The sequence below is a fragment of the Opisthorchis viverrini genome (genome assembly GCF_000715545.1).
Source record: "Opisthorchis viverrini unplaced genomic scaffold opera_v5_154, whole genome shotgun sequence".
Lineage (NCBI taxonomy): Eukaryota > Metazoa > Platyhelminthes > Trematoda > Opisthorchiida > Opisthorchiidae > Opisthorchis > Opisthorchis viverrini.
In genome coordinates this window covers 477,846-505,658 of record NW_008751809.1, presented here as the reverse complement: position 1 = coordinate 505,658, position 27,813 = coordinate 477,846, and the positions used below count along the sequence as shown (strand labels likewise).

The 27,813-nt window shown below is 44.6% G+C and overlaps 3 protein-coding genes across 3 annotated transcripts in view; all 3 read left to right on the top strand.

The window, feature by feature from the left end:
* Positions 1–1,821: 1,821 nt before the first annotated feature.
* Positions 1,822–3,891, top strand: T265_06963 (hypothetical protein; the record flags this gene model as incomplete). The annotated part of the gene is made up of 2 exons (XM_009172369.1): positions 1,822–2,426; positions 3,744–3,891. 2 exons carry the CDS (start codon positions 1,822–1,824, stop codon positions 3,889–3,891), a joined length of 753 nt encoding a protein of 250 aa, XP_009170633.1.
* A 9,797-nt stretch (positions 3,892–13,688) lies between these two features.
* On the top strand, positions 13,689–20,617 carry T265_14180 (hypothetical protein; the record flags this gene model as incomplete). The annotated part of the gene is given in 6 exon segments (XM_009172388.1): positions 13,689–13,769; positions 17,983–18,218; positions 19,630–20,057; positions 20,096–20,235; positions 20,279–20,397; positions 20,404–20,617. Coding segments are annotated over 6 exon segments (1,218 nt in total).
* A 3,162-nt stretch (positions 20,618–23,779) lies between these two features.
* The window catches only part of T265_06962 (hypothetical protein), a gene marked incomplete at both ends in the record, with an annotated part of 29,305 nt that continues 25,271 nt past the window's right edge, over positions 23,780–27,813 (top strand). The window contains one exon of the mRNA XM_009172368.1: positions 23,780–24,256. Coding sequence (XP_009170632.1) covers positions 23,967–24,256 — 290 coding nt within the window. The remainder of the gene's footprint in view (positions 24,257–27,813) is intronic.

Genomic DNA, 27,813 nt, shown 5'->3' with positions numbered 1-27,813 from the left:
TGAACTTTGGAGCATCACTGGAACTGCAAGAAGCAGGGGGATGACGTATGACTTGTCAGTCAGCGGAGGAGTAACACCGGGTGGATAAGTGGGTGGAATGGATACAAGTAATCAGATAGTTGTCGGAGGAACCGATTGAGGCCAGAGGAGTCGAGAGAATGTAAATCGTGGGGAGTAGTTAGGAACAGATAGACGGTCTACTGTGAATCACCACCACGGTCCGAGTTTTGAGCTTCAAAACATAATCTTGGATGGGTATAAAATATGAATTCGCTCGCGGCCATTTAGTCTGCGTGTATCGAGTAAGCAAGCTGATCTGTGCTGTGTATGTTGAGGTCGTTGACAGTCAGTGATTGGATATGACTTTTATGCGGTAGTCACTCTCTGACTTTTCGATATAGGTTCTGTGATTTAAAGTTGAGCGGCGTCATCTTATGTCTTGGTGTGAGTTATTCACATTGCTGATCAGTCGCTCGCGGTCGAACGGTTCGGTGTATAACTACTAGCTGAAGTTTCATTGATGATTGCACTGCTGATGATTCCCAGCAAGGATGTAACAGTTGTGCAATACTTCTCGGCATAGATTTCTTTCACTTACAGGACGAAATCCCTATTGGGGGATTCAACATTGTCTTGGAGGAATACTATCACTCGTGTTTCCACTATTGGTTCAACCAACGAAGCCCTGAATCCACGGATTTGAGTGTCCCTCTTATGTCCTGAAGTTTCTTGATTGCACTGCTGATGATTCCCAGCAAGGATGTAACAGTTGTGCAATACTTCTCGGCATAGATTTCTTTCACTTACAGGACGAAATCCCTATTGGGGGATTCAACATTGTCTTGGAGGAATACTATCACTCGTGTTTCCACTATTGGTTCAACCAACGAAGCCCTGAATCCACGGATTTGAGTGTCCCTCTTATGTCAATCTAACCTTGAAGCTCAAGAAGAAGGGAGAAGTCTACCAATCTCTCTTGATATGAAGAACGCTTTTGTAACCTCACTGTATTTCCCCAATAAACTCACGGTGCATCTCATTATTTGACACTCAACGGTAAAACCGGTAGTTCCACAGGGCATTTCAGGTAACTGATTGTAAAACAGTTCATAAATGCAGAACCGCTAAAACCGTCAACTGCTGGTGAATATGCCGATTTTGGCCTATGTAGCAGCCAGAAAACGTAGACTGCTTGCTCGTGACCTGCGCGCAAGCTAGATCGATCCGAACGTTCGTTCCTCTAGGTCGATGTGACTGATAGAAACCAGTGTCTTAAGACGTCAAACTTTAGATGCTTACTCATCACTACTCCTAACTTTCTTATGTGTTTCATATGGTCGGTTTTTTGTTTGAGCGAACCTTATTTACCTGCTCCAGATAATCATCCGGGAAGTGTCACAAGACGCAACCTTTTCAAGAACTATACGACGTAATCGAAACTTTGACCAGGGACATTCGCAAACTGCGCACTTTATGAAATGAGCTTGGAGGCGTGAGTGATCCCGGAATTTTATGGAACTCTTGAGTTCCAACTACAGTATTCAGGCTAGTCTTTTCGCTCGCACTGACAGACTTATGTACTTAAAATTGATATACATGGAGCTAGGGTAACTGACACACTCAGGAATAAACACAATTAAGTGATTCTCATCTATGGATACATACCAACTTATGTTGAGAATGGTGTCTGCACTAAAAATTATCTCAACCAATCACTTTATGGGAAATTCTTTCGCATCCCTCCAATCAAAACTGGCCAGCTGTTGATTAACTGCGTACATCTGCTCTGCTGCCGACATCAGTAGGAAAACTCACTCAGCAATGCGTCCTGAACATATTTTAGTAATATCTCTGATAAGTTGCCTTGTCCGATCACCCTGCCCGAAAGAATTTGTCGACGCAGGTGACGATGTGTGCCTTATGGCAATTGAAATCTCCGTATCGTTTTGCAAGGCGCATTCTGTATGCTACGAAACAGGCAGACGGCTAGATCACCCCATGTTTATGATTGGGAAACATTCCGAACGCCTATTTCAGCATTTTTCCAATTTGCCGGTCGTTCACACTGGAATCAACAGCCTTCTAGAGGGCACAGATTACAGCCCAGTGGGATGGCGTGTCAGTGACCCAGGGGAAAGTGCGTTTCTGACAGATAAGACCACAATAACCCATTGGGCTCCGAAACAGCCGAATGGCCGCGACCAGCAAATTGTTGAGTTTATGAGCGGAGCCTTCTATGACACTACACCAAATCAGAGACCGAGATATGTAGTCTGCGAGTTGGTAAAAAACGTCAGGTTGCCTCGGTCGGCTGGTGAACGATTCAAGTCATCCTGGCCGACGGTTTTGTCCGAGCAATTCGCCACATTCGAACACGGTTGTTTCAATGAGAAAACAGCGCTAACAACTCTACACTGTGCATTCAGGTTAGTTTGGTAAACTGATGGACAAGATGTGTATGTGAACGGAGGCTTTTTATAGTCTAAGCTGACATACTGGATGGGTTTCTTCAAACCTGACTGGGGTAGCCTAATTTGCCGCACACAGTGAGTTACCTGAGCACACTGCTCAAAAAGTACTTAGGTATTGACTATGAACGACTTATGCGCAAAACTAGTCGGACTACGTTTCTGGTGGGGAGATAAACCTTTTAGTTGTATGCTTTTACTGGTCAGTCCACTGGTCTGTCGCTATCCTGGCATGCCAGACAAAATGTACATTTGACTAGCAATATGTCATAATGCAGATACAGCGTACACCTAAATCAGTTGTCTAACTACTCACTGCACGTTTTCACTTAGGACTGTGTAATTGTGAGACAGGAACCAACTTGACTTAATGCAAGAAATACAGAGTAAGACTTCCAGCGAATGACACTGATAATCGCTTTGCTAAACGGCCTGTTATCTTCGAAACAGTACCCGATACCGAATAGACCAAACTGTCTCTGGAAATGTCTGAAAATCTCGGTCGAAGTGATCCTTCAATGCCAGAAGGTGATAGAGTGTTGGTAATTTATAAATAACCACATGTGGTTTGTAGTCAGTATTTCCTGACTTTTGAGTTTGTATGTCCGCATGAAACTGCAGCTTTGTTTGTGAACGAATAGGTCAAAATTGGTGGGAATCTGTTGGTCATAAGATTATCTCCGGGCATGTGCGATCTCTGGGTTTTTTTTTTGAATGGTTTGAAATTTTTTTTGAACGTTTTACTCATTAAAGCAGGGAATAACCGTTCGGCCGTTTTTGCAGGTCACCATTTCTTGATGCTTGCAGTGAGAGTGAAGACGATGAGGTTTTCACATAACCCTCATTAATGGATTTGTCGCTAAGTAAAGTTTTTCGAATCGAACTATGCCAAAGGAACTGTGCGCAGGACTGACACAACCACAAGAAGCCTGCACCGAACTGCATTTAGAAAGCATGGACACTGCCCTATGTTATAAACTCAAGCGAATATGACCAGAAGGCTGACATAGTGGAGCTGATCTAAGACCATTGGTTTGCTTAATTAGTGGTCCATACTGGTATTCTAGACTCAAGGTACGTCAGAAAGATGACTTGATGCTATTGGTCATTGGTAGTTAGAGGCCAAAAGTAACTAAAACACAGCCAACTTGTCCGCGTGAAACCCGATGGAAGGAAAATGATTCGCGAACTAAACGGTTTTAAATGCAAGTCCTGCAGTCCAATGCGAATCTCTTCACTACTGATGTAGTATCATGTTTTCCGTCATTCTTTTAGATGCAAACTCAATGATGTCTGCCGATCCTTCTACTATGATCCACCTTCTAGAACCTGTTATTTGACACTCTTCGTCGACAGTATCTTGCCGGTAGATGCGGAGAGAATAACTTCAAACTGGATCCGCTTCGGTGCGACAGAGCGATGAAATGGCTACCGATCGCTTTCGAATGACACGCGTAGAATGTCGGAGCAATTCTTGTCTTGGAATTCAACATGACTGTGAACGTATCGATCAGTTTCTGATGCTGCAACGTATGTAATTCTCTGTTCATACGGTTTCTCCCATCCTTTGGAAAACAAAACGTAAAAGTAAACAGCAAATGTTTCTTTTGATTAATACTGAGATATATGGAGTGACCAGCAGCGCATAAAAGTTTGGTCAAACTGGACCGTTGTTGGCTATTGTTTTAGGCATAGTATAGTCATAAAATTTTAACCATCGAATTCGTAAGAGCAGGTGGGGAGCTGTCAGGTATCTTAGCACGTGGAAACTGTCAGTACAGCCTGTGATCAGATGCCGACACACTTCTCAAAACATTAGTTCAGCTTATCCACAGTTTGTTCACCAATGGGAAGCCGACAGTGTAGGGACACAGCTGGAGCTAGTTGTGACCCCACCCGCACCGAAAATATGGAATCCACAGGCTTTAATGTAAGTATTTGTTATAGACATGCACAAAACCGTTCGTCCATCAACTAGAATGTGGACATGAAAGTGATATAACACGAAAAATTAAGCAACACAATGGATGATGGACACGCGATGCGTTTTCTGGACTTTATTTTCAAATCTGTTGGAAAACGAGAGGCGAAAAGGCCAGATCAGCTGGACACTGTATGTTGATTTTTCTGTGTGGTAAATTAGACGTGCAAAATTTTTTTGGCACGGTAGCATAATGCGTTATCACTGGGTTCCGCGTTAGGTTTTTAACAATCATCAATACTAGCAAGAACCCAGTTTGTCGCTTCGCCCTACCTCCCTTTTTAGTCCTCTACATTGCCATTTTAGAGAAGTGATTTGACACTCACTCTGAACACTTAGTTCGCCAATTATTAGCACCGACACAGCAGCTCCGTTGCTTCCATAACTCTTGTCCATTTTCCTGTACGCTGCCATGAATTTCCTGTTGAGCTTCAAGACTTATACCAGTAGAAAACATTTCGTTTTCCCGATCGGTTTGGGTGCAACAGAAAAAACATTGTTGCTGGAAAGTATCATCTCACAAAACTGAAATTTCATCATGAAAAATCACACTGTCATCTGGGAAAAACAACTAACTACCAGGTAAATTGTATCTTAACCGGATGCTCGTAACAGCAAAATCTAACTTTCTTCTCATACTAACTTCTGCGCAAGGAGGGAAGCATAAAGGAAATCGACGTTGCAGGTTGTCGACCAGGATACGCCTGCGTCGTTTAGTGGGACGTGTTTCTACCGAGCGAGAGATGAATGTAGTCTAGTTAATGGGACCAGTCATTGTGCTAGGGAAACGTTCCTAGGGCGATGGGGGCGTGTATCACCTGTGTAGAGTCAAGACGAGCATTAAAAGTGTTCACTCTATTTGTTATGAAGGAAACGTTGCACGTCTCAGAGTCGAATGCGAAACTTATGAATCTGTGTACACTGAATACGGAAAAAAGAAGATTTACCGTCGTCTGGGGCATTAAAAACTTGGGCGTTTTATGGAACCTGACGAGTGGGGCACGTTCGACGATCCAGCTCATAATCCAGCCTACCGCCTGAGCTGAATAGAAACTGTCCCCCCGGATGGACGCAAATTACCGTTCTCCTGGAAAGCGTGTAGCTTTTGAACGTATCAACAGCGCTGACACTGAACAAATGTCTAATGCAAAACAGAAAATTTGCCTACTTGATGAATTGCCAGAGTGAGGAAAACAATTTTGAACTTGATGACATAGACTTAAAGTGACATTATTTGATCGGTATAGATGACAGCATGGCTTTTATATTTTACATTCTTTTGAACTGAATTGCTCTCCTGTGAGGACTATTAGTGTAACCAGCACTCAACCGGCGTGTTAAATTTTCTGCCGGAGGAATGGACGCACGATTGTAATAAAAAATTATATGATACAGCATTCCACAAAACCGCATGTTTTTGAGCTTAAATATAGCTTAACGAAACACATTCTGTAGAGGATAGGTATGCCACACTATCCGAATTCCAGAGCAAATTTGAAAAATTTTGTGGAGATTGCATGCATTTTCATCGTGATCCAAAAGCCCGACAGGGAATTCAACGAAACTTTCGAACCAGAGGATAGCATGCATATACTCGTTAACAGTCCAGTGTATGTTAACTGCTTATTCTCACGGTTCTAGGTTGAACCCTAGATGGGGTGAGGATGAGGTATCGTTCCGTAGGTTGTGACTTTAATGATGTTCAGTTCTCGCTTTCCAAATTCCACCTAGTTTAACCAGTTAGTTGCGTTGCCAGGACATTCTATGCTTGAAGTATTATGCTACCTCATTGCTTACGTCCGTCTCTGGAGCAGAAAATTAACCATAACGGCTCCATGTGGCCAATACGAATGCATGGATCTATTTTACGGGCAGATTTCAGATGAATTCAGTACAACCCGGATATTTTCGCCAGCCTCTGGTGACATGGTCAAAGGTACGTCACAGTACGAAACGCTTGTTTCGCTCACGGCGCAAAGCCACAAATGAATGGGTGTATGAAGAAATAAACCCGCCAAGAACAGTGGCAGGGAAAACAAAGCAGGTTGCCATGCCGCCTTGTCTTAGGAGTTGTGATAGCAATAAAAATGTCCCTCTCAATTGGAACCAGTTGAGTCTGCGTGAACGTTTGCGGGAAGTACATGCTATCCCGACGGAAAATCATCAGTGAGGATAGAATCTGCTCAGGAGTCAAGATAATACACACTTAATGCACATTTTCCGTTGTTAACACGCGGAAGTAGACCTCAGGCTCCAGGTCTGTGGCTCAGAACTATCCGAGTGCGGCTACTGTATCAGGGTACTTGCCAGACTCAATCATCTCCACGGGCGGTGTAGCGGAAATTTATGAGCAGAATGATAACTCCGACGTTGAAGGACACCCTGGAATTCCACACTCGACAAACCAGTAATACGCGCTGACAAGTTTACTATTCAACTCCTTCCCATTTGTCATCAAGAATGTGGCGTCAAAATAAGTCAGGGAGTTTTAATTCTTTGGATCAGTGTTGAAACTCACCACCCTGTTGATTAAAAAAGGAACTGGAAGAGAGGAGGACACCATCTGCACCCTAACGGACGTTTGAGCAATTGAAAGGAATAAGGATTATGGTTGGAGGTGAGCAGTCACCCCGTAAAATGAACTCAGTGAGCTGAAACAAACACCACGATAGCCAACACATTGCGACAACTCGCCTAATCGACTTTCATCCCCTCGGATAGAACTTAAGCGGTGGTCACGTAGAACGGAAGACACTCATTTATTAGATTAAGGTTAGCTATCTGCCCAATGTGGCTGTGCATAGCCAGTCACTCAGCAGGAGTTTCCTAAATTTCGATCCCTTATTTTCCCCTAACCTTTCCTTTACTTCTCCTGCTCTCCCAGAACTTGAGTACTACTCACGCTGATATTTTGAATGGGCAGTACTTGAGTTAAGAGTAACCGAAATGTGCGTCACACAAACTCTGTCTCCTGAATCAGGCTAGTCATCAGAGTGTCCAACAAAAATCTTTGGGATAAAATAGAAAAAAATTATTGATACTGTGTGCCAGCTGGAAAGTGAACCAGCAAGTTGAGTAGGATTCACGGATTCACGGATTGATACACAGGATCGAGGCTATTGCCCAAGTTTCCCGGGTCGGTTTTGTTCTTGTCGGTCAGTGGCTGTCGTTCACCTGAAAGGCACAAGTGAAAAAAGGGTGTAGCACTGCTCTTTATGTTCTCAGCGCGGGGCAGTATCCTCGCCAGCGCGAAAATTCGCATAAACAAATGTCTAATAGTGCTTTAAATTGGGTTCGAGAAGGAGCGTGCACAACCGTCGGAGGAAGGTCATTCCACGCAGCTACTACCCGAAATGAAAAAAAGTTTTGTCTAATGAATGTGTGCCCTGAGCTTGAAGATTTTCTTACTATGTCCCCGCCGGGTGTTTGCTGGGTAAACGGTAAAAAACCTGTTTGCCAAGCTTTGTTCAAACAGGGCGTAGGTAAGAATTAGGTCCCCTCGGAGGCGACGGCACTCCAGGGGAAAGAGATCAAGCNACGGTAAAAAGCCTGTTTGCCAAGCTTTGTTCAAACAGGGCATGAGTAAGAATTCGATCACCTCGGGGGCGACGGTACTCCAGGGGAAAGAGATCAAGCATGGCGAGACACGTTTCGTAGTCCACGGATTTGAGCCTGGCAAACATTGTCGTAGCGGTTCGCTGAACACGCTCAATGAGGGCGACGTCTTTGGTGCGTCCTGAGTAGACAACTTGGTTGGCGTACTCCAGGAGCGGTCTGACGTAGGCCCCATAGAGCATTTGGAAGTCCATGCGAGTAATACGGGAGAAGGTACGTCGGATGCCTTCAGAAGCCTAGGAGGATAATGACTAAATTAGGCATTCGAAACCGAAAATAAATCAGACAACAATTTAGACTGTCTCAAGTCAAATTCAAGTTAATGCCACTTTAATCCGCTCCAGAAATGCGTCATGGGCGCTTTAACTTGCACCCGTCGCAACTAGTTGAACGTGAGAGAAATTTATGATTTTATTAAGAACGTCTTGGCAGTATCGTTTAACGCAAAGCTTGGTTTTTGGTTTTTCATACTTTATAAATTTTGTCCCGCCTAAAGCGCCCCTCTTGGAAATGAACTGGAAATAAATATCTTTCTCATCTGTTGAGTGGAATGAAAAACAGCAGTTACGGCGGCTATATGGCCGAATGAACAACCCGGATAGGTAAATTGCATTTAGAGCGTGGAACTTTTCAGAAGTTTGAAGTTGGAAAGTATAAAATTCGCGCCCTTGGGAAGGGCCAAACAACCCTTAGGAATTCATCTATCCTTCAAACTAAGGCAATTATTTCAACTTAGGACTGAAGATACAAGTTTTGAGGAAAAGCCTAACTTTCATACCGAATGGATATGACTTTCGCCAGTCGTCTTAACCCACGTCAAACCAGATGACTTGATTGAGATTTGACTGAAATTCATAGGAGCAGTTCCGACCCCGGACATCCAAGATCCAAGTAAGGCTGAAAGCACTTGAATTGTTCAAAGTTCAAGTCCCTGCACGGCCAAGTTTATGCCCTTATGATGACCTCCAATGGCAGTAAAATTACAACCGGTGCTTCTTCTTTTGTGTGGATCAATCGGGATAATTGCCGTGAGACAGGGGGAGGACTGTGTGAATGGGAATGATGCGCATGTGAATCGCAGACTCGCGATCACCACCAACCTTACAAAAGCGTCTAAAATCCCTGCCCTATGATCCTAAATGCACCTGATGCTACTTCATAATGAAACCTAATTAAATCTGGCTGACATTCCAAGCCTGGCACAACTGGCGACCCAGCGCGGTCACCAGCCAAGCCCCGTATGACCGACTGACACCACCGCGGAAGTCAGCAGTTCCATCAATATCCACTGCATAAGTCGATCCTTGCTATCCAAGCACCAAGTAGAAGACTGACGGCATCAATTCATGCGATACGCCTAGGCGTATTTCTTTCCTTCACATAAGTGGAGATAAAAATTCAACCTTGCTGTTTGTTCCAGCCTCCGCTGGGACATTCTAACTCTTCCTTAGTGACCACGGCATAATCATCTTCCTTCGCACCGTTCTCATGGCGTGTCGTGATTCACGCTTCTGCGCCTTGTAATCAACTTATCTGTCTAGATGTTTCCCGCGGTGATCTATATTCACATGGTTGTGGCATCGTTTAGCTTGAGTGCATTTTCTAAACATATTATTGTAGGCGTGAAACGCCTCCCAATGTCCGCATAATTAAAATCGGCTCTCGAAACCAGCGGCGTTTCCAAGGTTCCCAGTTTTTAGGTGTGTTTCGACGATGACTGCTTTCCCTGGTAAGTAACTTTTCAACAACATAAATCCCCTGGGCTTCGGATTTACTTTGCTATAGAATCAAATAACAGCTTGATCCGAAACGTGTTCGACTGAAAATAACTGCGTGTTTTGGGTATTTTGCACCCAGAATAAATAAGGTGTGCAGTTTATTGCAGCCAAAAATGCACTCCGTGATACAAAATTTATGGAATACTCATTCCTGTATCAGATGACACCGTCATCCTAAATAGGCTGATGCGGAGGCATAGGTTTCTGAAACACAGAGCACTCAATGCAATTTAACTGTGATGATAGAATCACCCATGGACAGCTTCCTGGTCGTATAAACGTATGTGAACGTGTGACATTTATAACAAGTTTTTTTATCACAAGGGTTCAACAAATTGTAAACATTAATAAGGGACCATAAAGTATATATAATATGAGTCTATGGGTTGAAATTTCTTCTCTAAACTGCCTATTATAGCCGGAAAAGTATTAAGTCGCAGTAATGCAACGTTGCAATGTCACTGTCGACAAGTGGCGTTGAATGATGAACAATTTTCACTCACCGCCGAGAAATGGTCAACAGGTTCATTGTCACAGACGTGTGCCATGATCGGCTTTGTATAAAACTAAGAATAAAGCACCATTTTTGCATCGATAACAAGCCTTTAGCTTTTAGTTGGGCACTCTCACAATTACTGACGTCAATTAGATGTAACTTTCGTCACTCCCGCTAGCCAGGTCAACAATGACGTCCCGCAGGCATGAAAACCGTGGATCGCGTGGATCAAGATACCCGTTCGGTATACAAGGAGCGGCTTCTGTTCGGTTTGGTATTCTCTCAAAGAGCTGGTTTTTACCTGTCTTTCTGGGTTTCTGCTAAGGGGGTATAAAAACCATGCTTTTTCCCAGGCGCTTCAGAATCAAGTTATTGCCGATCTCAAGATATTGTCACTAAACAAACTATTGCCCCGAAGGAAACTACTCACAAGGTTGCTAAAAACTCTTCGATAGCAATCTTTCGTGAAAATATACTGCGATATCTCGAATATCGTGCCAACTGAAACATGAGGCGGCCTGTGTGCAGCACATTCAGTTGTAGAACATCATAAAAGAATAATTCAGTTGAGTCTGTTACGAAAACCAAATTGATTTGCAAATTAGTGTATTTCTCGAAAACTATTCCCCTGTTCTTTCCAGCGAGTACCTCCAGAGTGTCATCCATAAAGCATGCTTCACAGATAATCGACTGATACACAGGATGTAGGATCTCGCCCAAGCTTCCCGGTTCGGGTTTCCTCTTGTCGTTCACCGGCTTCCGTTCATCTAAAAGGCACAAGCGCAAAAAGCGTGTGGTGTCGCTTTTTTAGTTCTCAGCGCTGGATAGCAAGCTTATCAAGGTGTAGACTCAAACGAAAAAGTATCCAAGATGTCTTAGACTGGGTTCCAGATGCAGCTTGAGTGACAGTCGGAGGAACGCATCAAATGAGAAAAATTGTTGCCTGAGCTTAAACATCATCTTATCAGTCTCATTCATGTGTAAATTGAGTCAATGGGGGAAGACCCGTCAAACAATCCTGACTGCAACAAGGCGTAAGTTTAGTTCCCTATGAGGTAACAACCGTCTAGAGAGAATATTATAAGCACCTCACGATGCGTTTCATATTCACTGGATTGGACGCCAAATACCATTTTCGTAGCAGCTCGTTGGACACGCTCAGTAAGGGCTACGTTTATCTTGTGTCATAAGAAGACGTTTCGCTTGGAAAGTTCAAGAATCGGTCTGATGTAGGCTCCGTTGAGTATCCAGAGGCCAATACGAGAAATGCGGGGAAGGTGCCCGGACTCATCCAAAGAACGACTAAAGCCAGAAATAAATATAGTTTGTTACGTGACCTGAATCTTGTTGCCGATATTCTGTTGTGAGTACACATATCCGTGGTTACCTTCATTTACAAAATCGCAGCTGCCACACCAGTATATTATGCGGACCTTCATCACGTGCCCCCCCCTACGCGCTGTGGCTGCTCCGGTGTCGGATCCATCAATCCCCATGATATTTTATTTAGGTATTCACATCCGTGGTGCTATTAGCTGTCCGTCACTTATTCTGACGTGCTACAAATTCTTCCTCGTCCTGATATACGCGTATTTGCCCCTGCAGAGACTAAAAGTATGAGGGCAATCCAAAATTTGGTGCTTGACCAAAAGTGGAGAGGAGGGCACGGTCCGTTTTCTCTATTTCACAAAAGATAATGTTTACGTATTAGCCAGAAATTCGCCCTCCACCCACCAACGTCAATCGGTTTGTCACCCAAAGCTAAAAATAATTATTTTAGCTCATTTCAAACCGGTCGTTTTTGTTGCGCTTAAAAGGCTCTACAAATCGGTCTCCCAAGGTTTACTCCTGATGCATTAAACCAATGCATTAAACTGTGATAAGTTTGCCCAGCTTTATGGTTATGAACAACCTCTGGTTTAATGAAAGTAACTTGAATTACCCGAAAACAGGCTGTCCGTACGAATTGGCTATTTATTCATGTATGTGTGAGCACTAGAAAAACGAAAAAGGTGCAGTTGACAACAGCAGATCGGCTGCGTTTATTATTGGGTGCCTTAGGGCAGATGCAAAATGGTTATCCACAAGCTGAGCGTTCTATAGTAAGGTACTCACCGAAAGACAAAGACAAGAGCTAACCATTGGATATCTTGTGGAATCGAAGTATGTTTACGTTGCATCCGCTCCTTTACTTGCCTTGGCAGTCAGCCTTGGCCCTTTTCCGCACTGTGTCGCTATGTAAACCTTGACTATTCTGTTGTCTCTCAGTCTAGTGCATCAAAAGGACAATGCGGCTCCAAACTGGTTGATCTTTGCCCAAATTCGTATTTCATTCCCTGTCAGCAAGGCCCAGAGTAAACGCATTATTGACTGACGTTTGTGGCATTCTGGTTGCACACCTCAGTTAAATACATTCATGGTTCACTCACTTCCGCCGTTAAGGTATCTGGAATTTTGATCAGTGTGTTTCGACTAGCTTGCCACCACTTGGCTCCTTTAGGGTCAGTTGATTCAACACAAATCACCGTCATGTTTCTATTGCATTTAGCTTTGGTTAAAGAACTCAGAGCCCAATGTCGGGCTGTTTTCTAAAAAGCTATTTTTGCAGGTGGACTTCTATACCGAACTCCCTTGCGTAAAAAAAAACTCAAGGAGGTGTCTGTCCCCACACGTTGTGGTTTCGTTGTTGGTCTGTTCGCCGAGCTTAGCAGTTGGATTGCAAACGTTCCATCACCAATCGAGGTGACATCGTCAGTGCAGGGTTGAGTGGGTGAATTCCTCCTCTTCTGCCTGTGATTATATAGCTTCTAAACAGTATTTGGTAGTTCTGGAGACGGTCGTCGCAGAAGAGGAGGAATTCAGCCACTCAACCCTGCACTGACGATGTCACCTCGATTGATGATGAAACGTTTGCAATCCAACTGCCAAGCTCGGCGAACAGACCAACAACCAAACAGCGCACCCGAGCTACCCTACACAACATGCTAACGTTGTGGTTTCTTTGAACACATATCTTTGGGAGTGTCTTGTAGGATCAGGTTAATTTTTCGACCAGCCCCGTTACCTTGAAGGTGATATGGTATGGTACGAGTTTTCTTACTTTCTAATCCCTGCAGGCTTGGTTACTTTTGAAGTAGCGTAGTTAGCCAAATCCAATTTTAGCTCGGTGCGTTTACCACAGGTTAAATCAACCTGAAGAAGTGCAGATGTCTCACACAATTTGGTGGAATAATCCACTCATGTCATCTACTAGTCATCTACTGGTCTCAAGATATCTGCTACCACATCTTTGTTCTAAGCGGCGGTTTTCATGGTTGGATGTGGTGCTGTGTTTTGTCTGAGACTTCCAAATGTTCGGCGTAGGCTGCAACGTTTGGCAAACCCTCGGCAGTAGTGGGGCTACCAGTGGAGTCGGCGGGTCGTATTTTCTGGTTTGTTTATACAAACGTGCCTCGGGCTTTCGTTCAGCATTTTGAGCACCAGCAGTTGTGGTAAAACCTCCAGGTCATGTTGATTGATGCATACTTTATAATAGGTCATTTATCATTGTCACTCAGCGCTGTAGTGACTAGGTAAACCTAGGTTCCTAATTTTTGACCCCGATTATCTCACTGCTAGGCTCCACTTTTCACAACTTTATAAAAAATCTTCGATTATGGGTCTATTTGCCGCACATTTTACCACGTCCACGAATCGAATGTTCACTGTCGAGCGCTCCCTAAGCCGCACATGTGTACCATTTCTTCCTTCTGGAAGACTCATCAGTTTGCTCTGTTTTCACATAATCACCGGATACATTCGTAATTGTACATTTGGGGGACTTCGTGCCATCTGATATTTTTCCTGTTAGCCACTTTAAGGCTTTGCACCGAGGATCTGATTGGTTCGTCGAGACAATGAATATCCCTCTAAATAGGCTATTTTCATTGTAGCCCACCTGTAATAACGTGTCATTTCTATGAAGCTGCGCGCTTCTTCAAGATTCGGTGAACTTGTTCATGTGGGCAGATGCCTTACATTGCTTGGATTCTCTTGAGAAAAGTATGTGTCTCAGGTAAACAAACTATCGGTACGCGAAGTCATTTAGGAGGGCCGAACAACCAAATGGGAACCGCGCAGGTCAAGTCACGTGTAAATGGCGGAGGTACCTAAAAACGAAACCTGACAAAAAACTGTAACGCCTGGTATGTACAGCGATCAGAAAATGAAAAAAAGTAATAAATTATGTAGCGAAACAATTTCTGCGGAACCGAACAATAGAAAATTCTCGTTTTGTTCCGTAGGCACCACGGACACTGGCGTCACCTGTGCGAGAAATAGTCCGTTTATTGCATCCTCTGTAAGTAGTTGAATTTTCGCTGAGAATTCACTGCCCCCATAAGCGTTGTCCAAAATTTCTACTATTACAAAACCCCTAAAAGACTGTTGTTCTATTGTCTTTTGTCGTCAGGTCCTCTAGAAAATATTCGGTTGTCATATCTCTGGTACCAAAATATATGGCTACAGCCCGTGTATTCAATGTGCCTCCTATCTGTGTTTGCTAAAGCCCGTTCTCACTAGAAACATGACTCAAGATTTCGTTATCATGAAAACTGAAAAACCGTGCGTTGTTTTCCACCAGTATCATCAGGTCTGCCAAAATGAATTGAGTGGCCGTATAACGTTTGTTAAGCACTTCCTCGTCCATTAATGTGACATCCTGTAGTAGTGGATTCCGCTGAAGAGAGTTTCGCCCTTGTGTAAATCGTTCTTTAGCAACCTTATTCTTCCTTGCTTATCTGCAGTCCATGCAAGCGCAAAGCGGCGTTAGAGGACGATACGTCCCCTCTATGTTCGCTTTGTTTGCCCTCAGCAAAGTCTGCGTCACCCTCTATGTTGCTCCATTGCGGACGATGATGGCTACGGTGCAATCTTGGGCGAAGATGTTTGGATGGCCGCTTAGGTACTTGTCTTTAGCAATAGTCATTTGCCGTATGGTTATGGAATTTGAATAAAAGATCACTTGGCACACTTTGTAAGGGCGTAAAAAACAGCTGAATGCCGATTCGGGGCAGACGATACAGTTGGGGTCCAACAACTGAACGGTAGTTTTGATAAAACGCAATGGCATCTATTTTTCCTTATCCGTAATCCTCTTGCTGCCTCCCGGCCTGCCGATGGCACCTTGAAGTCCCAAAATTGCATGCGGGCACCAAATACACCAAGCATCTGGGGACTCCGTTATCCATGGGGGGCAGACGTCCGTACAACGAGTGAGATCAGCAGCGGAGACAAACAAACGATGATTCTAGTGGTAAATGTAGTAATTTGCTTGTAAAATAAATCAAGCTTAAATAAAAACTAAATTAATCAGCGGGAAGGGATGCCTAAAACGTGGATGCAGCTGAGAGAGGGTGAATCTAAAGCTACCGGTCAAGGCAGGTTGCGCTTGTGTTGTGAGACTTGTGATTCCACATCTTATGTCCTAAAAATGGCACTTTAAACAGGACTGCAAGTGATCCAAGAACTTTTGCTGAAAGGTTTGCAACGGGACATTTTGCTTAATTGCTCAATGATCCGCTTCTTGAGCCCTGCAAATGGCTCCATCTCCCGTCTGCAAGTCTACCAAGTAATCGTAGGAAGAAACATAAGTTTTAACCTTTGAATAATGGTGCGTTGTGAAACCCGATAAACTCGCCGATTCTAATTTTGGAAGAGAGGTAATTTTGCAGGTTGTTTGGGCTGCATCAAGTGCTGCTAAGACGTAGGACATGGTTGATATTATGCAGCAAACTACCATATTTTATGGCGGGACAGAAGCAGGCACCGCAGAACACGGAGACAGTTAGATTTGATGGACGAGTTCAGCCAATAAGATTCTGACAGTTAAGGTTAGAAGTTTGGTGGCGGACCAAGTTTCCACGTAAGTAACTACTGACACGCCCATATTTTATACAGGCTTACCAGGCCGAGGGAGTATAATAGGGTAGCAACTTCACGATTTTTTGGGATGAAACACCCCAGAACCGCAATTGACTTACGCAAAAAAGCATGCTTAGCTTCATGATAATGCAAACGCGCCAACACCGTGACGGATGGTCGTTTGCTGGCCTCGGAACAAAAGCAAGTGAACGTAGGTTGAATGGTACTCGGATTAGGTTTATTTGCTGATTTGAACTGGAGGGAATCCGGCTGTGAGCTGTCATACATATATTATACATATGATATAACCCGAGTAAATATTCATTGTGCAATGGGATTAAGAGAACAAAGGAGAAATTAAAGTGGTGTTCACCGAACTCAATGTCTCCTTCCACCGGCAAGCATTTCCGACAAATAGTTACATTTGCTTCTGGCAGCAAGAAAGCTTCCTTGACCCCATATTTCTGGGGTGGTGTAAGTTGTGATTGTGGTGAGACAAAGACACGAGGAACCTGTCCGGAGTTTTTTGGCACTTTGGTATGCTTGGTCTTCCTGTAATTCCTGTAATGTAGCCCAGGTCTGCGTATGCCTGCTGGTTTCTATTACATAGGTATTCTTAAGCCAAGCATGGTACCAGAAACCTTACGTGTGGGTTTTGAGACATCGCATTTACGCAAACCTTGGTTTAAAATTACCTGTGCTAATAATGGTAACGAAAATGACACAGCGGTAGCGGTTTCCTGCCTGAGTTGCTAGCACTGGCCAACGTACGGTTCTTCTGTTAGCTTCAGTGATACTTTGATTATGTGAGATGTTAAACCAGTAAAAGATCATTTGAAACAAGCCATCTTATTTCCCTACATTTGAGCAACACAGTGTTGCCGTTTAGGTCTCTAAGTTTAAAACATCAGATAAATGTAATCATCAGCACAACCGATACAATTGACATGCATGCGAGTAGGATGTCAAAGCCTCGTAGAATGGAATCTTAGGCCTATGTTTACACAGCAGCTGGAAAACGAGAAAATCCATGGGTAACGTACGGAGGGAAGAAGAAAATTGAAGAGCCAGCATTTATAACTACCCATGTCCACGTAGGAGAAATGGTAGCAACGGTAGGCACGAAATGACATACATATGTTGAAAATCAGGTCGTAAGAAGGCACACAGGGCTGTGGCAACATGTTATTGGAGGTAGGTTGACTCCTACGAAAAACCGCCTCACCACTCGCAGTTAGGCGCTGCTACGGAGAAGGAACACAACCCCATGTGATTGGTTAAAATATGGGGCTGCATGCATCAATGTGATGTCTGATTGACCGAAAATGTGGATCGACCAGTCGGTCACGATTCAGCATGCTCGGGATGCCGGTTCGAGATGGCGCTTTCAGAAATCGTCCGAATCTCCAAACCGTTGCCGCTGCATGCATTTTAAATAATGTTGCCCAAGCCTGTTAAGGTGAATGTGGTGGGGGCCGGACTGTATGTACGGCCACTAAGAACCCAGATAGTAAGCGAAGGCCGTTGGCGAGAAAGAGGCCACTAGAGATTGTAGATAAGACATATCCGCACGTATTAATTATTACTACGGAAAGTTTCGTAGACCCTCGAAATTCACAATGGTGACCAGGAACAAAAGAACAATCACCAAGCAGATTGTGATGAACATGATTGATACTCTGTTCATTGCTCTATTCATTATTCTCTTGGTTTAATATTCCATATGCTGTACATATACACCAGTTCGGATACATACGTGCTACTTGTTACCCTGCACAGAATTCTGGATTTCTAGTTCGTCTGGTTATACTGATATACGTACGAAACTTAATTCTTACACAGATCCTGGCCTCGAAGTACCAATCATTCACAGAAAAAATAACCGGAGAGATAGAGAATAGGGAATTCCAGGCTATCCAAACAACGCACGAGAATGTCCTTTGGGCCCATTCAGCTTGCTCCCAAGAAATTGAACTTAGGTAAGTCTACCTGTTGTTTTTCAGCGATAAGCAAGCAGGTTGCCTTTTAGTCTAAAGCGAAGCATACCAATTGAAATGAGGATTGGCGAACGTCTCTCCGAGCTTTCAGCGGTCTGGCATGAGAAAAAACCGGCTTTTCTTTGTCGGACACATAGGTATTTTCACCCAAATGGCTAAGCGCATGTTCGTTCAATGCCAGGTGACCGAGGCCTTCCGTCATAAATTGCGATAAAATGGAAGAAACCACAAGAGCGGTTGCGCACNTTGGGCGGCATTGAGCCTGCAATTACGAATAACAAAAATAAACATAACAGTTAATCGTTTGCTCATAAGCGTTAGGTAAACGTTTGTGAGGTGAGATAGTTGGAGCATCGCGTGCGCATTCTGCCGTTGTGTAGCGGGCGTCCACTGGGTCCTAAATTCCAGCATTTTTCTTTCTTCCTTCTCTAGTTCTCATAATAATGAGTGTGCGCTTCGCTTCCGTTTGCGGCTACGTGTGGTGAAACAGCAGCCTCAGCGGTCTGTCTGTCGTGATCAGAGTATTTTCTTCGTTGTTTTTGATACCTATGTCTGACTCCACAATACTTAGGCATTAAATATGGAAGGATGTGTTCCATCCACAAAAGTTAGGAACGGAAGATGACAGAGGTTTAGATCCGCCTGGAATTGAGGCGGCTTCAGTATAAGTGAGAATATATCCTATCAACGTGTACGGGTGAAAATTCGAATAGGGCGAGTTTCCCTGGGTGGTGAGCTCTTGCCCCTGGATCTCCGTGGAACAAATGCTTGACACCCAGCCACAAATTATCTGACGCGGACAAGCAGTCTTTGTAAACTCAACAGCTATGTTTGCGATACTGGCACGATCAATATTTGCGCAAGTGGTGTGTAGTCAGTGGGAACGGGTGACGTATTTACCTCAAGAAATAGGAAAAGTCAAAGAAAAGCTGAGGCGTTACAAAAAGGTGATGAAATCGGAGGTATTGTATGGTGGCCAGAAAAGAGGCTGTCCCAGGTTGTGGGGGGGGGTAGGAAAGGGAGCCGCATTTAAAGCGAACTGAAGACCTGCGGCTTAAAAAACGGAATAAAGACAAATCTACTGATATGGATTGGGACCGGAGAAACAAAAACTGTGGGAAAAATGCAAGGCTCAGATGTACCTTAGTCATTTTCGGTGTGTGGGGCATATCTGGAGTGGGCAGCTTTATCACATTGTATTGGGCCTAAGAAAAAGTAAGGCATATTTGGATGAGCACACCTAGCTTACTTGGAGGTGCGTATGTCCTTGTCTTTCGAGACAATGGAAAATGTGTCCCGGTGAAGGTGTTACAGGCCTCACCTCCATGGATTAGCAACGCGTCCCGCGGTGCCTGACCCAGAGGGCTGGACTGCTCACCGTACTGTCTGCTAGCACTGCCCATATATCAACTAAATCCAATCAGCGAGGCAGTAAACCAGTGAAGAGAAAACATTGCCGTGCGCCCAGTACAGCATATACTAAATATAACAGAGATTTACCAACCCGAGTAGCTGCGACGGATTCCTTTGCCTCAAACTTGTCCTTCTCACTGCATCATCAGAAATCGGCCCAAAAGACATTCGCCATTTTACAGATGGTCCGACGCACCTTCTCCCGTATTACTCGCATGGTCTTTCAAATACTCCATGAGGCCTATGTCAGACCTCTCCTGGAATACGCCAACCAAGTTTTCTACTCAGGGCGCACGAAATACTTCACCATCATTGGGCGTGTCCAGCGAGCCGCTACGAAAATGTTTGCTGGCCTAAAATCAGTGGACTACGAAACGCCTCTCGCAGTGCTCGACCTCTTTCCCCGGAGTATCGCTGCCTCCGAGGGGACCTAATTCTTACTTAAGCCCTGTTCGAACAAAGCTTGGCAAACAGGCTTTTCACCGTAGACCCAGCAAACACACGGCGGGGACATGGTAAGGAGATTTTGAAGCTCAGAGCGCACACATTCATTAGGCAAAATTTTCTCATTTCGGGTAATAGCTGCGTGGAATAAACTTCTGCCGACTCTTCTGCAACACTCCTTCTAGAACGAAGTTCAAAGCGCTACTAGGCATTTATTTATACGAATCCTCGCGCTGGCAAGCATACTTCCCCGCACTGAGAACATGAAGAGTAGTGCTACACCCGTTTTTCACTTGTCTTTCATGTGAAGTACAGCCGCAGAACGACAAGGACCAAACCAACCCAGGAATCTTGGGCAAAAGCCTCGATCCTGTGTATCAATCCGTGAATCTGTGAAGCCTGAAAACTCGGGCCTATGGCCTGTGAATAATGTTCTTGGTAATGTGGCTGCAGTGAGATTGTCAGGCATTGTGGCGCTCGGCGGCTACAAGCATGAAATGAGCTGTGTTGATTGGTATCATTAATAGTGAAAATTCTATTCGCAAGGTGTAGGTGGCATGCCGTCAGGCATATTCATACAGTCACAGTGGGACAAGTAATAACCGGTGTCAGTCGTGAATACTCATGATTGCGCGAAAACGAACCTTTCGAACTTGATTTTCTGAGAAATTTTGGTTATGCGTCTAAAGCTGTGCAGTTAAAGCCGCATCAGGCCATTACAATTTAAACTCCACGAACGACGCCGCGGGAGGAGGCAAAACTGCTGCATATTGCTTGGTATGTAGTAGCGAAGCTGTATGTCAGTGACCCCGCACTGACGATATCACCTCGACTGTTGGTGCAAAGTTTGCTATCTAACTCGACCAGCAGACCAACTACTGGTAAGCGCTCCCGAACCACCTATATTCCACAACGTTGCCAGTTGTGGCTGTTTAGACCGCTAGTGGTGTGTTGGTTAAGCCCTTGGATGTACCTATGAGAGTATCTATTAAGTGGTCAACTCGAGTATACCAGATAGCCGGTACTAAAGTTTTGCACGGTGTTAATGTTCAGTAGAACCGGATAATAAGCAAGACTGTGGCTGGGCAAGACCGTTCATATGCAAGGTTCCGAAGTTGAACCCGGTTGAGCGGGTCAGAGCGATTCAACGGAAGCAAAAAATAAAATAAATAAAATAATTTTTTATTTGAGTTTACCCACGAATAATGTTCTTCAATTTTCTCCTTTGCCGTATTAATATGAAGCCCTAGAGAATGAGCAAGGATTGAACAACGGTTTTGCTCCCAGCAAACCAGTTGCCCAACTACATTTTTTATACGTTTCTTTTCGAGCCACGTTCTAGTTCACTGAAGCCACTGTCAAACTTTCACTCACAACCAGCTGGTTAGGTTGTTCGTCGAAAAGACATGGTGATTGCTTTTATTCGACTAGTATTCGTGATTTTTGTCAACAAATCTATCCGAAACGCAAGTAAAATGCGTTTAACGGCTGAGGGAATTTCGTCTTATCTGTTGAATGGGCGGCAGCGGTTTGAATAGAGACTGCCCAACCCCTATTGTCACTGGATCCCATTACTACAAATTTATAACATCCAGGTAAACAAAATATCTTGAGATTTTTGGGCCTTTTTGTCTCGGTTATCAGCGCAAAGCATTGCTGGATCGTTTTCCCGACGTTGCAGATGCAAACTCCATGAATGAATGCGGCAATTACCGCTCTCTATATGGCTTTTTGGAAATTTCTTATAATATTCTTCATTGTGAATCGCCTGAGATTTACAAGGCAGACATTTGTCAAACCAATAACTTTCTGGATTGTTGGAATACTTTGATAGCAGCACATCTGAAGCCCCCTGTCCCTGATTAATTATAGGGTCGGCTGTATATGCTGGAACGATACACAGTGGAATGAGCAGCCTCCTCTTTAGCAACAGGCGTCCCATCAGTAAGCATTAATTTTTAGTTTCCAGGTCTGTCATCATATTTCTTTTAACTGGTCAGCGAAGTGACTTGGACATAGCCTCCTACCGAATACGGTCACCTGATTGAGATTGTAGGGTGAAGCAGTCAGTCATGTAATGTTTTATATACCCACGGAACAAGCTTTAGCGTAGTCACCAGTTAGCCGATATGCCGTCCTGCGATCTTCCTAGCTGTTTTTGCAGAAGCGGTGCCCGACATGACACCTTGTGCTTTTCTGCTTTGCTACACCCATGGCTTGTCTTAGCGCTGGACGACCATACAGCGGGAGTGCCTCTAGTTTATAGTACTGATGCGTTGCCAACTGCTAGCTCCATAAATTCCGCATGCTGTGTTACAGTTGTTTTCCACGCTTACTGGAGCCGCAGATTTCTCCGCTTAGTCGCACAATGGGTCCGAGTTGTTCTATCCGCGTTTTATAGGACTTGCGAACCCAATGAAATGGCTCGCCTAATGGACTGTCCACCATCCAATTCATAGAAAACTGGCAGTACCCCGTCCACAATAGCAGATTAAGTGCTTTCGGCCATTGATGAGAAATAGTCAAAATGTACGGTTTTCGGAGGCTACTAGCCTCATAGAGCGATATACAGGGTGATGGAAAACACTAACCCAAAACTTGATATCTACGGCATGAATGCACATTACATAAACCGTTCTTGTGTGATGAACATTCTCGCATTCATGGATAGCACATGCACCCCTATCTCTGCTTTATGCCAACGACGTTCCTGATAGGCTGTGAAACGCATGGAGGACATGAACTATTGAGGTTCTGGCTTCGGCGCACTTGCACTGGATATGGACGCCAGGAGGCAATGGTCATCGGACCGGTAATTTCCTCATAAGAGTGGAGAGTTTTCCGTATATTATTTGGAATCGAATCAATAAAAGCCGGTATCCTGCATGGTTGTAATGAACTACAATGCCGGGCGATAAAAGGATCTCTGGAGGTTCACTCGGGAACCCGTTGGCTTGTCTTACCCGGAGACGTTTTCCGGTCTTGACTCTGTTGGCCACGGAACATGTCAGAAGGTCCTTAGACTCTTTTACTTCAGATATCGTTATTCCGAGTAAACTTGATGCTTCTTTACTGAGCCACGTTCGAACGGGTGTTGAACTTGAGCGGCGGAATTCGATAAGGAGTTTCTCACGTTTTGAGCGCGCGCTCATTAGGCGGTCACTTCTCACGTGTTTGTTATTAGGTACGAGGAATAACCTCGCTTGGGCAGCTATTTACACAGCACCTGGAGTTCAGTCAGAGCCACCTCCATGTATTTTCATGAGTCCTTGCGCTGGCAAGCTTACCACCAGAAGCTGAGGAATTGAAGGCCGATGTCGCTTGTAAGTCCCGGGTGAGGAAGAGTGCCGAACCGTTAGAACAAGCCGGGTCTGAAGGCCTGGGTAAACTACCCGATCGCTGAACGACACGAACGAATTCGACCTGGGAAGCTTGGGAGAAAGCCTCGGTCCTGTGTATAAGTATGTGAATCCATAAAATGCGTGAATCGGTACACATCAGAATGAAATATTTTACCGCAGCCTATACGCTCGAATCTGAGAAGATACATACAAACCTGTCCGAGACTACTAGTCTTTGGGTTCCTACCTCCAATGAAATTATCGCACATCTTGGCCGATTTGACCTAAATATCGGACAGAACTGAAGCAATAGACAAAGACCGTTGTTTCACTGTCCGTATTCCGCGGCGGTATATTTGGTCCGGCTGTTGGCGTGCCTTTGCGCAGCTTCTTTGAATGGCGGGATCATTTCAGATGTTCATGTAGCCGTGTTGCATTGCTGACCAATCCTTCTCTTGCTGAGCGTTGCCATAAGATGCCCGCTGACGCTGCCTAGAAACCCACAATCTAATAAATACGCATCACCGTGTCTATGGCACGTTACCTCAACACATGCTCTAGTAAGAGCATGCATCCGGAGCATTATGACGTCCCGTTTGTTGATGATGATGAAGACGATGACGACCTGGACGACGATGACATAGATGGTTATGATGCTCTCAGCGACTCTGACGATGAGGATGACCTTAGCCAAAGCCGAAACACAGCCCGACATAACCTTGGTGGGACTTTGGACGATCTTGGTGAAAATGATGATTTCAGACGCCAACGATCAATCAGCGAAGGGAGTGCGAATCAGTTGGAGCCTGGGGATGACAACCGGTGAGTAGAATTTTCGGGTATTTCGATATTCCGTGAATTAACCCGCGTAATACGGTGACAAGTCAATGCATCACGTGATTCCGAACAAAGAAACGTTTAGAGAGCGCGGCACAGAATGAATCACAGGATGGAAAAGTATAAAGGTGTAAAGTAATTACGTCACGCGATGCCACCAATGGTCGACAATGTATTCCTTGTAACTCGCACGTTCGTACTGCAGTGTTTCCAATGTAGAATATGTCATGAGTAACTATGGGCCGTTGAAACAAAATGATGTGATTGTATGGAAACCGAAAACCTCGATCGGTATTCCATGTCGAGCAAACCTCATTGGCTAGGGCGCATCGGTGACGTAAAACAAGGGACAAATGTATTCAGACCCGTCTATGAAACCGTAATAATGATGCCATAAAAATATTGGGTGAACAAACTTATGGGATTTTCCAGTATATATACAGCACCGCAGTCAAGTGAAGTTTGGTTGTCAGCTGTCCAGATCAGCTTGCAGTGAGTGAGCCTCTCAATTCGGAACGACGCTTACCCAGGTATTCATGCCGGAGAGGCAGATTACCCACTGTCTTTGATGAAAATGGTAAACATATGGCTCAGTAGCTCCGGGATGTGAACGGATAGGCAATTACGGGAGTTATACGAGACAAAAACGTAGTACATGGTCTCCTAGGGAATCTGCAATCCGGCAGTCCTGTAGCTCGGCTCTCTGAACAGGATCTGTTGGTTCACACACTCCAATGCTTTACAGAAGTTCGGACGCATTACATCGACGCCATTTTACTGGTCATCCACCCTGATTCTTTCGTTCCGGACAATGAAATCAGGTGCCTGAACTCTCCTCACCAAGTCCATATTGCAATACACAGTCTCCATTGCTCCTTAATATGATCGGAAGCTTCTTGGTTCAAACCGACTCTGACCTCTCGATCGGTCCTGCATAGGCGGTATATCGTCACTCGTGTACTTTAAGTCGCTTAGTAACTGTGTTGAAAAGTTGCCACTGAACTGCTGTTTATTATTGTGGTGTCGATTTCCGGGTAACTGTTCCACCCGCAGCGCAAGGATGTTTTATCCATGATGGTTCCGCTGTGATATTTATTTTGACTACCCGTCATGCTGCACGATAGGTGGGAGTAGCCGTCATTGTGAGTCATTGGAAGGTTGACGAAAGCCTCGACAAACGCTATCCGGTTCGTTGTCATTGCGGCTCATCCAGTCCTCATGATTGCCCTTTACATAAAACATCCGTATGTTCTTGGTGTATTGATGCATATTGAAGAGAAGCTGATCTGAGCTTTCCGGTTACGGGTAATGTTTTTGGTGGGCCACACACAGTGGTTGTTGGTTTTGCTGTTTTCCCTGGCTAATCAGTTGTGTGCAGTATTTAGTAAGTACTCGAGAGCAAAGTGAAAGCTACTTGTCTGTGTTATGGCAAAGTGACCACCTGTTTGGTTTTGGAGAAACGATCGCAGGCTTGTGATCCTGGTAAGTGCTATTCTCGATGCTTTACGCTGGGTATCTCACTAGCAAATATGCACCAGGTAGTGTCGAGTACCTCGGAGTTCATGAAATCCCATGGGCCTGCGACAGCCGGGTTTCTAAGGGTGATGGTATTCCCCAAGTATACGTACTTGCTGTTTGTTCCCATTTGGGTTGTGTGTATATCGCAAACTAGAATAACAGAACAACATAGTTGCTGTGATAATTAGGAGGGTCGACTGACATCTCGACTGCTCCTGTCTAGGCTTGGACAACCTTAAAGTATATCAGACCTTTTGCCCCTCGCCCAGCATCGAAAAGTGCTTAAAATGGATGATTAGTACTAGTATTTGTTGACATCTTTCCTCAAATCTCGTTCGTGAGAACGAGGCCGACAGCTGGCGAGTTGTCGCCATTCCAGATTCTTGTAAATTACTTAAAGCTCGAAGGAGTTTATTCGGCGCACTCATAAAGTAACTAGGCAAGTTTTTGGTAATATCGGTGATTTGAATGACTGGTGGAAAGCAGCGCAGCTGGCCCCTATCAGGTCGATTTCTGGGAGGATAATATGATACCGAATGAAACATCGACGTGTTTATTCTGGAGTCTGGAACACGCGTAATAGTAGTAATAACTAATAATAATTCTGAAGTCGTAGCACTCCTTCGGTGCCTAGCTGTCGTGCTACCCGAAGAAAACACGGGGCTAAGATACTCCAGGTTGTCTACGCCTAGACAGAAGCAGTCGAGAGATATAGCTTGGGCTCCAAACAAGGACCTTGTGGTCAGTAAGTTCGTGCCTTAATCTCGATCTCTGGAATGTGGAAAGAATATAGACAGAATGAAGCGCCTCGTCAGTGGATTGAGCCAGTGTTGATATAGCCCGAAGTTCGCGTGCTGATTACTTTCCAACTCCCCACTTCCATAACAACTCGTACTGTTCGAACTACTGGGCGCTGTTTGTCTTTGGTTTTCGTTTATGTTTGAGATGGCTCAGTAGTTAAGGCGCGAACTCAGTAATTCGAAGGTCAGTGGTTCGAACCCACCATCTGGACTTCTACTGCTCCCCTCTAGGCTTGGCAACCTAGCAGTACCTCAGCCCTCGTGCCTCCTGGTTGCATGGCAGCTTATCACTGAGAGGGCGCTGCTGCTGGGCCATTTATGCACCGAATATTGCTCTGATTCATCAAAGGGCACCTGTAGAGCGGGTTGGACTTAATCATGGCTTGGCAACTAGCAGTACCTCAGCCCTCGTGCCTCCTGGTTGCATGGCAGCTTATCACTGAGAGGGCGCTGCTGCTGGGCCATTTATGCACCGAATATTGCTCTGATTCATCAAAGGGCACCTGTAGAGCGGGTTGGACTTAATCATAGTGACAATAGATTTCAATGCACTAGCAGGACACCTTGGTAAAGAAGTTCTCCTTGGTGGTATGTTTAGTCTGAATGCAAGACGCAATGATAGCAGTCTTTTGTAACTTTTTGATGATCACCGGTTGATTTAGCTATTCTGGGTTTAGACATGTTTTGAGCCGCTTCCTGCTACTGAGCTACCTTCGGGCTAATTTGACCACACTGCAATCAGTTACCGATGACACGGTTCAATCATGATTGATTACCGATCCTTTTGGAGTACACAGCCTGGTTCAGATGACGCACTCCTACGGTATGGAGTTCAATTAAATTTTCTCGACAAACCCGAGACAGAGTAGAAAAGCTTTATGAGCCACAGAGCCTCAGAAGACCGACCATAACTGGAGTGAGATCTTATCTATTAAAAAAAACTGGGACCCATCGATGGTTATACCCATTTTGAGAGGTACCCGGTGCGACTGTTTCGACCATGGGGATACAAATTCTGTGCCCGTCGCAACACGGCTACTGACTTCCTTTATATTATATATNCATATCACTATCAATATATATATATATGTTATGATGTCTAACTTAGACGCGTGAGATGTAATTCTGAGAGAACCAATCCGTATTTTGACCTGACCTGGAGTGCATTCATCATCATCGACAGCATGACATCAGTGTTCAACACCGATGCTTCACTGCCGTACA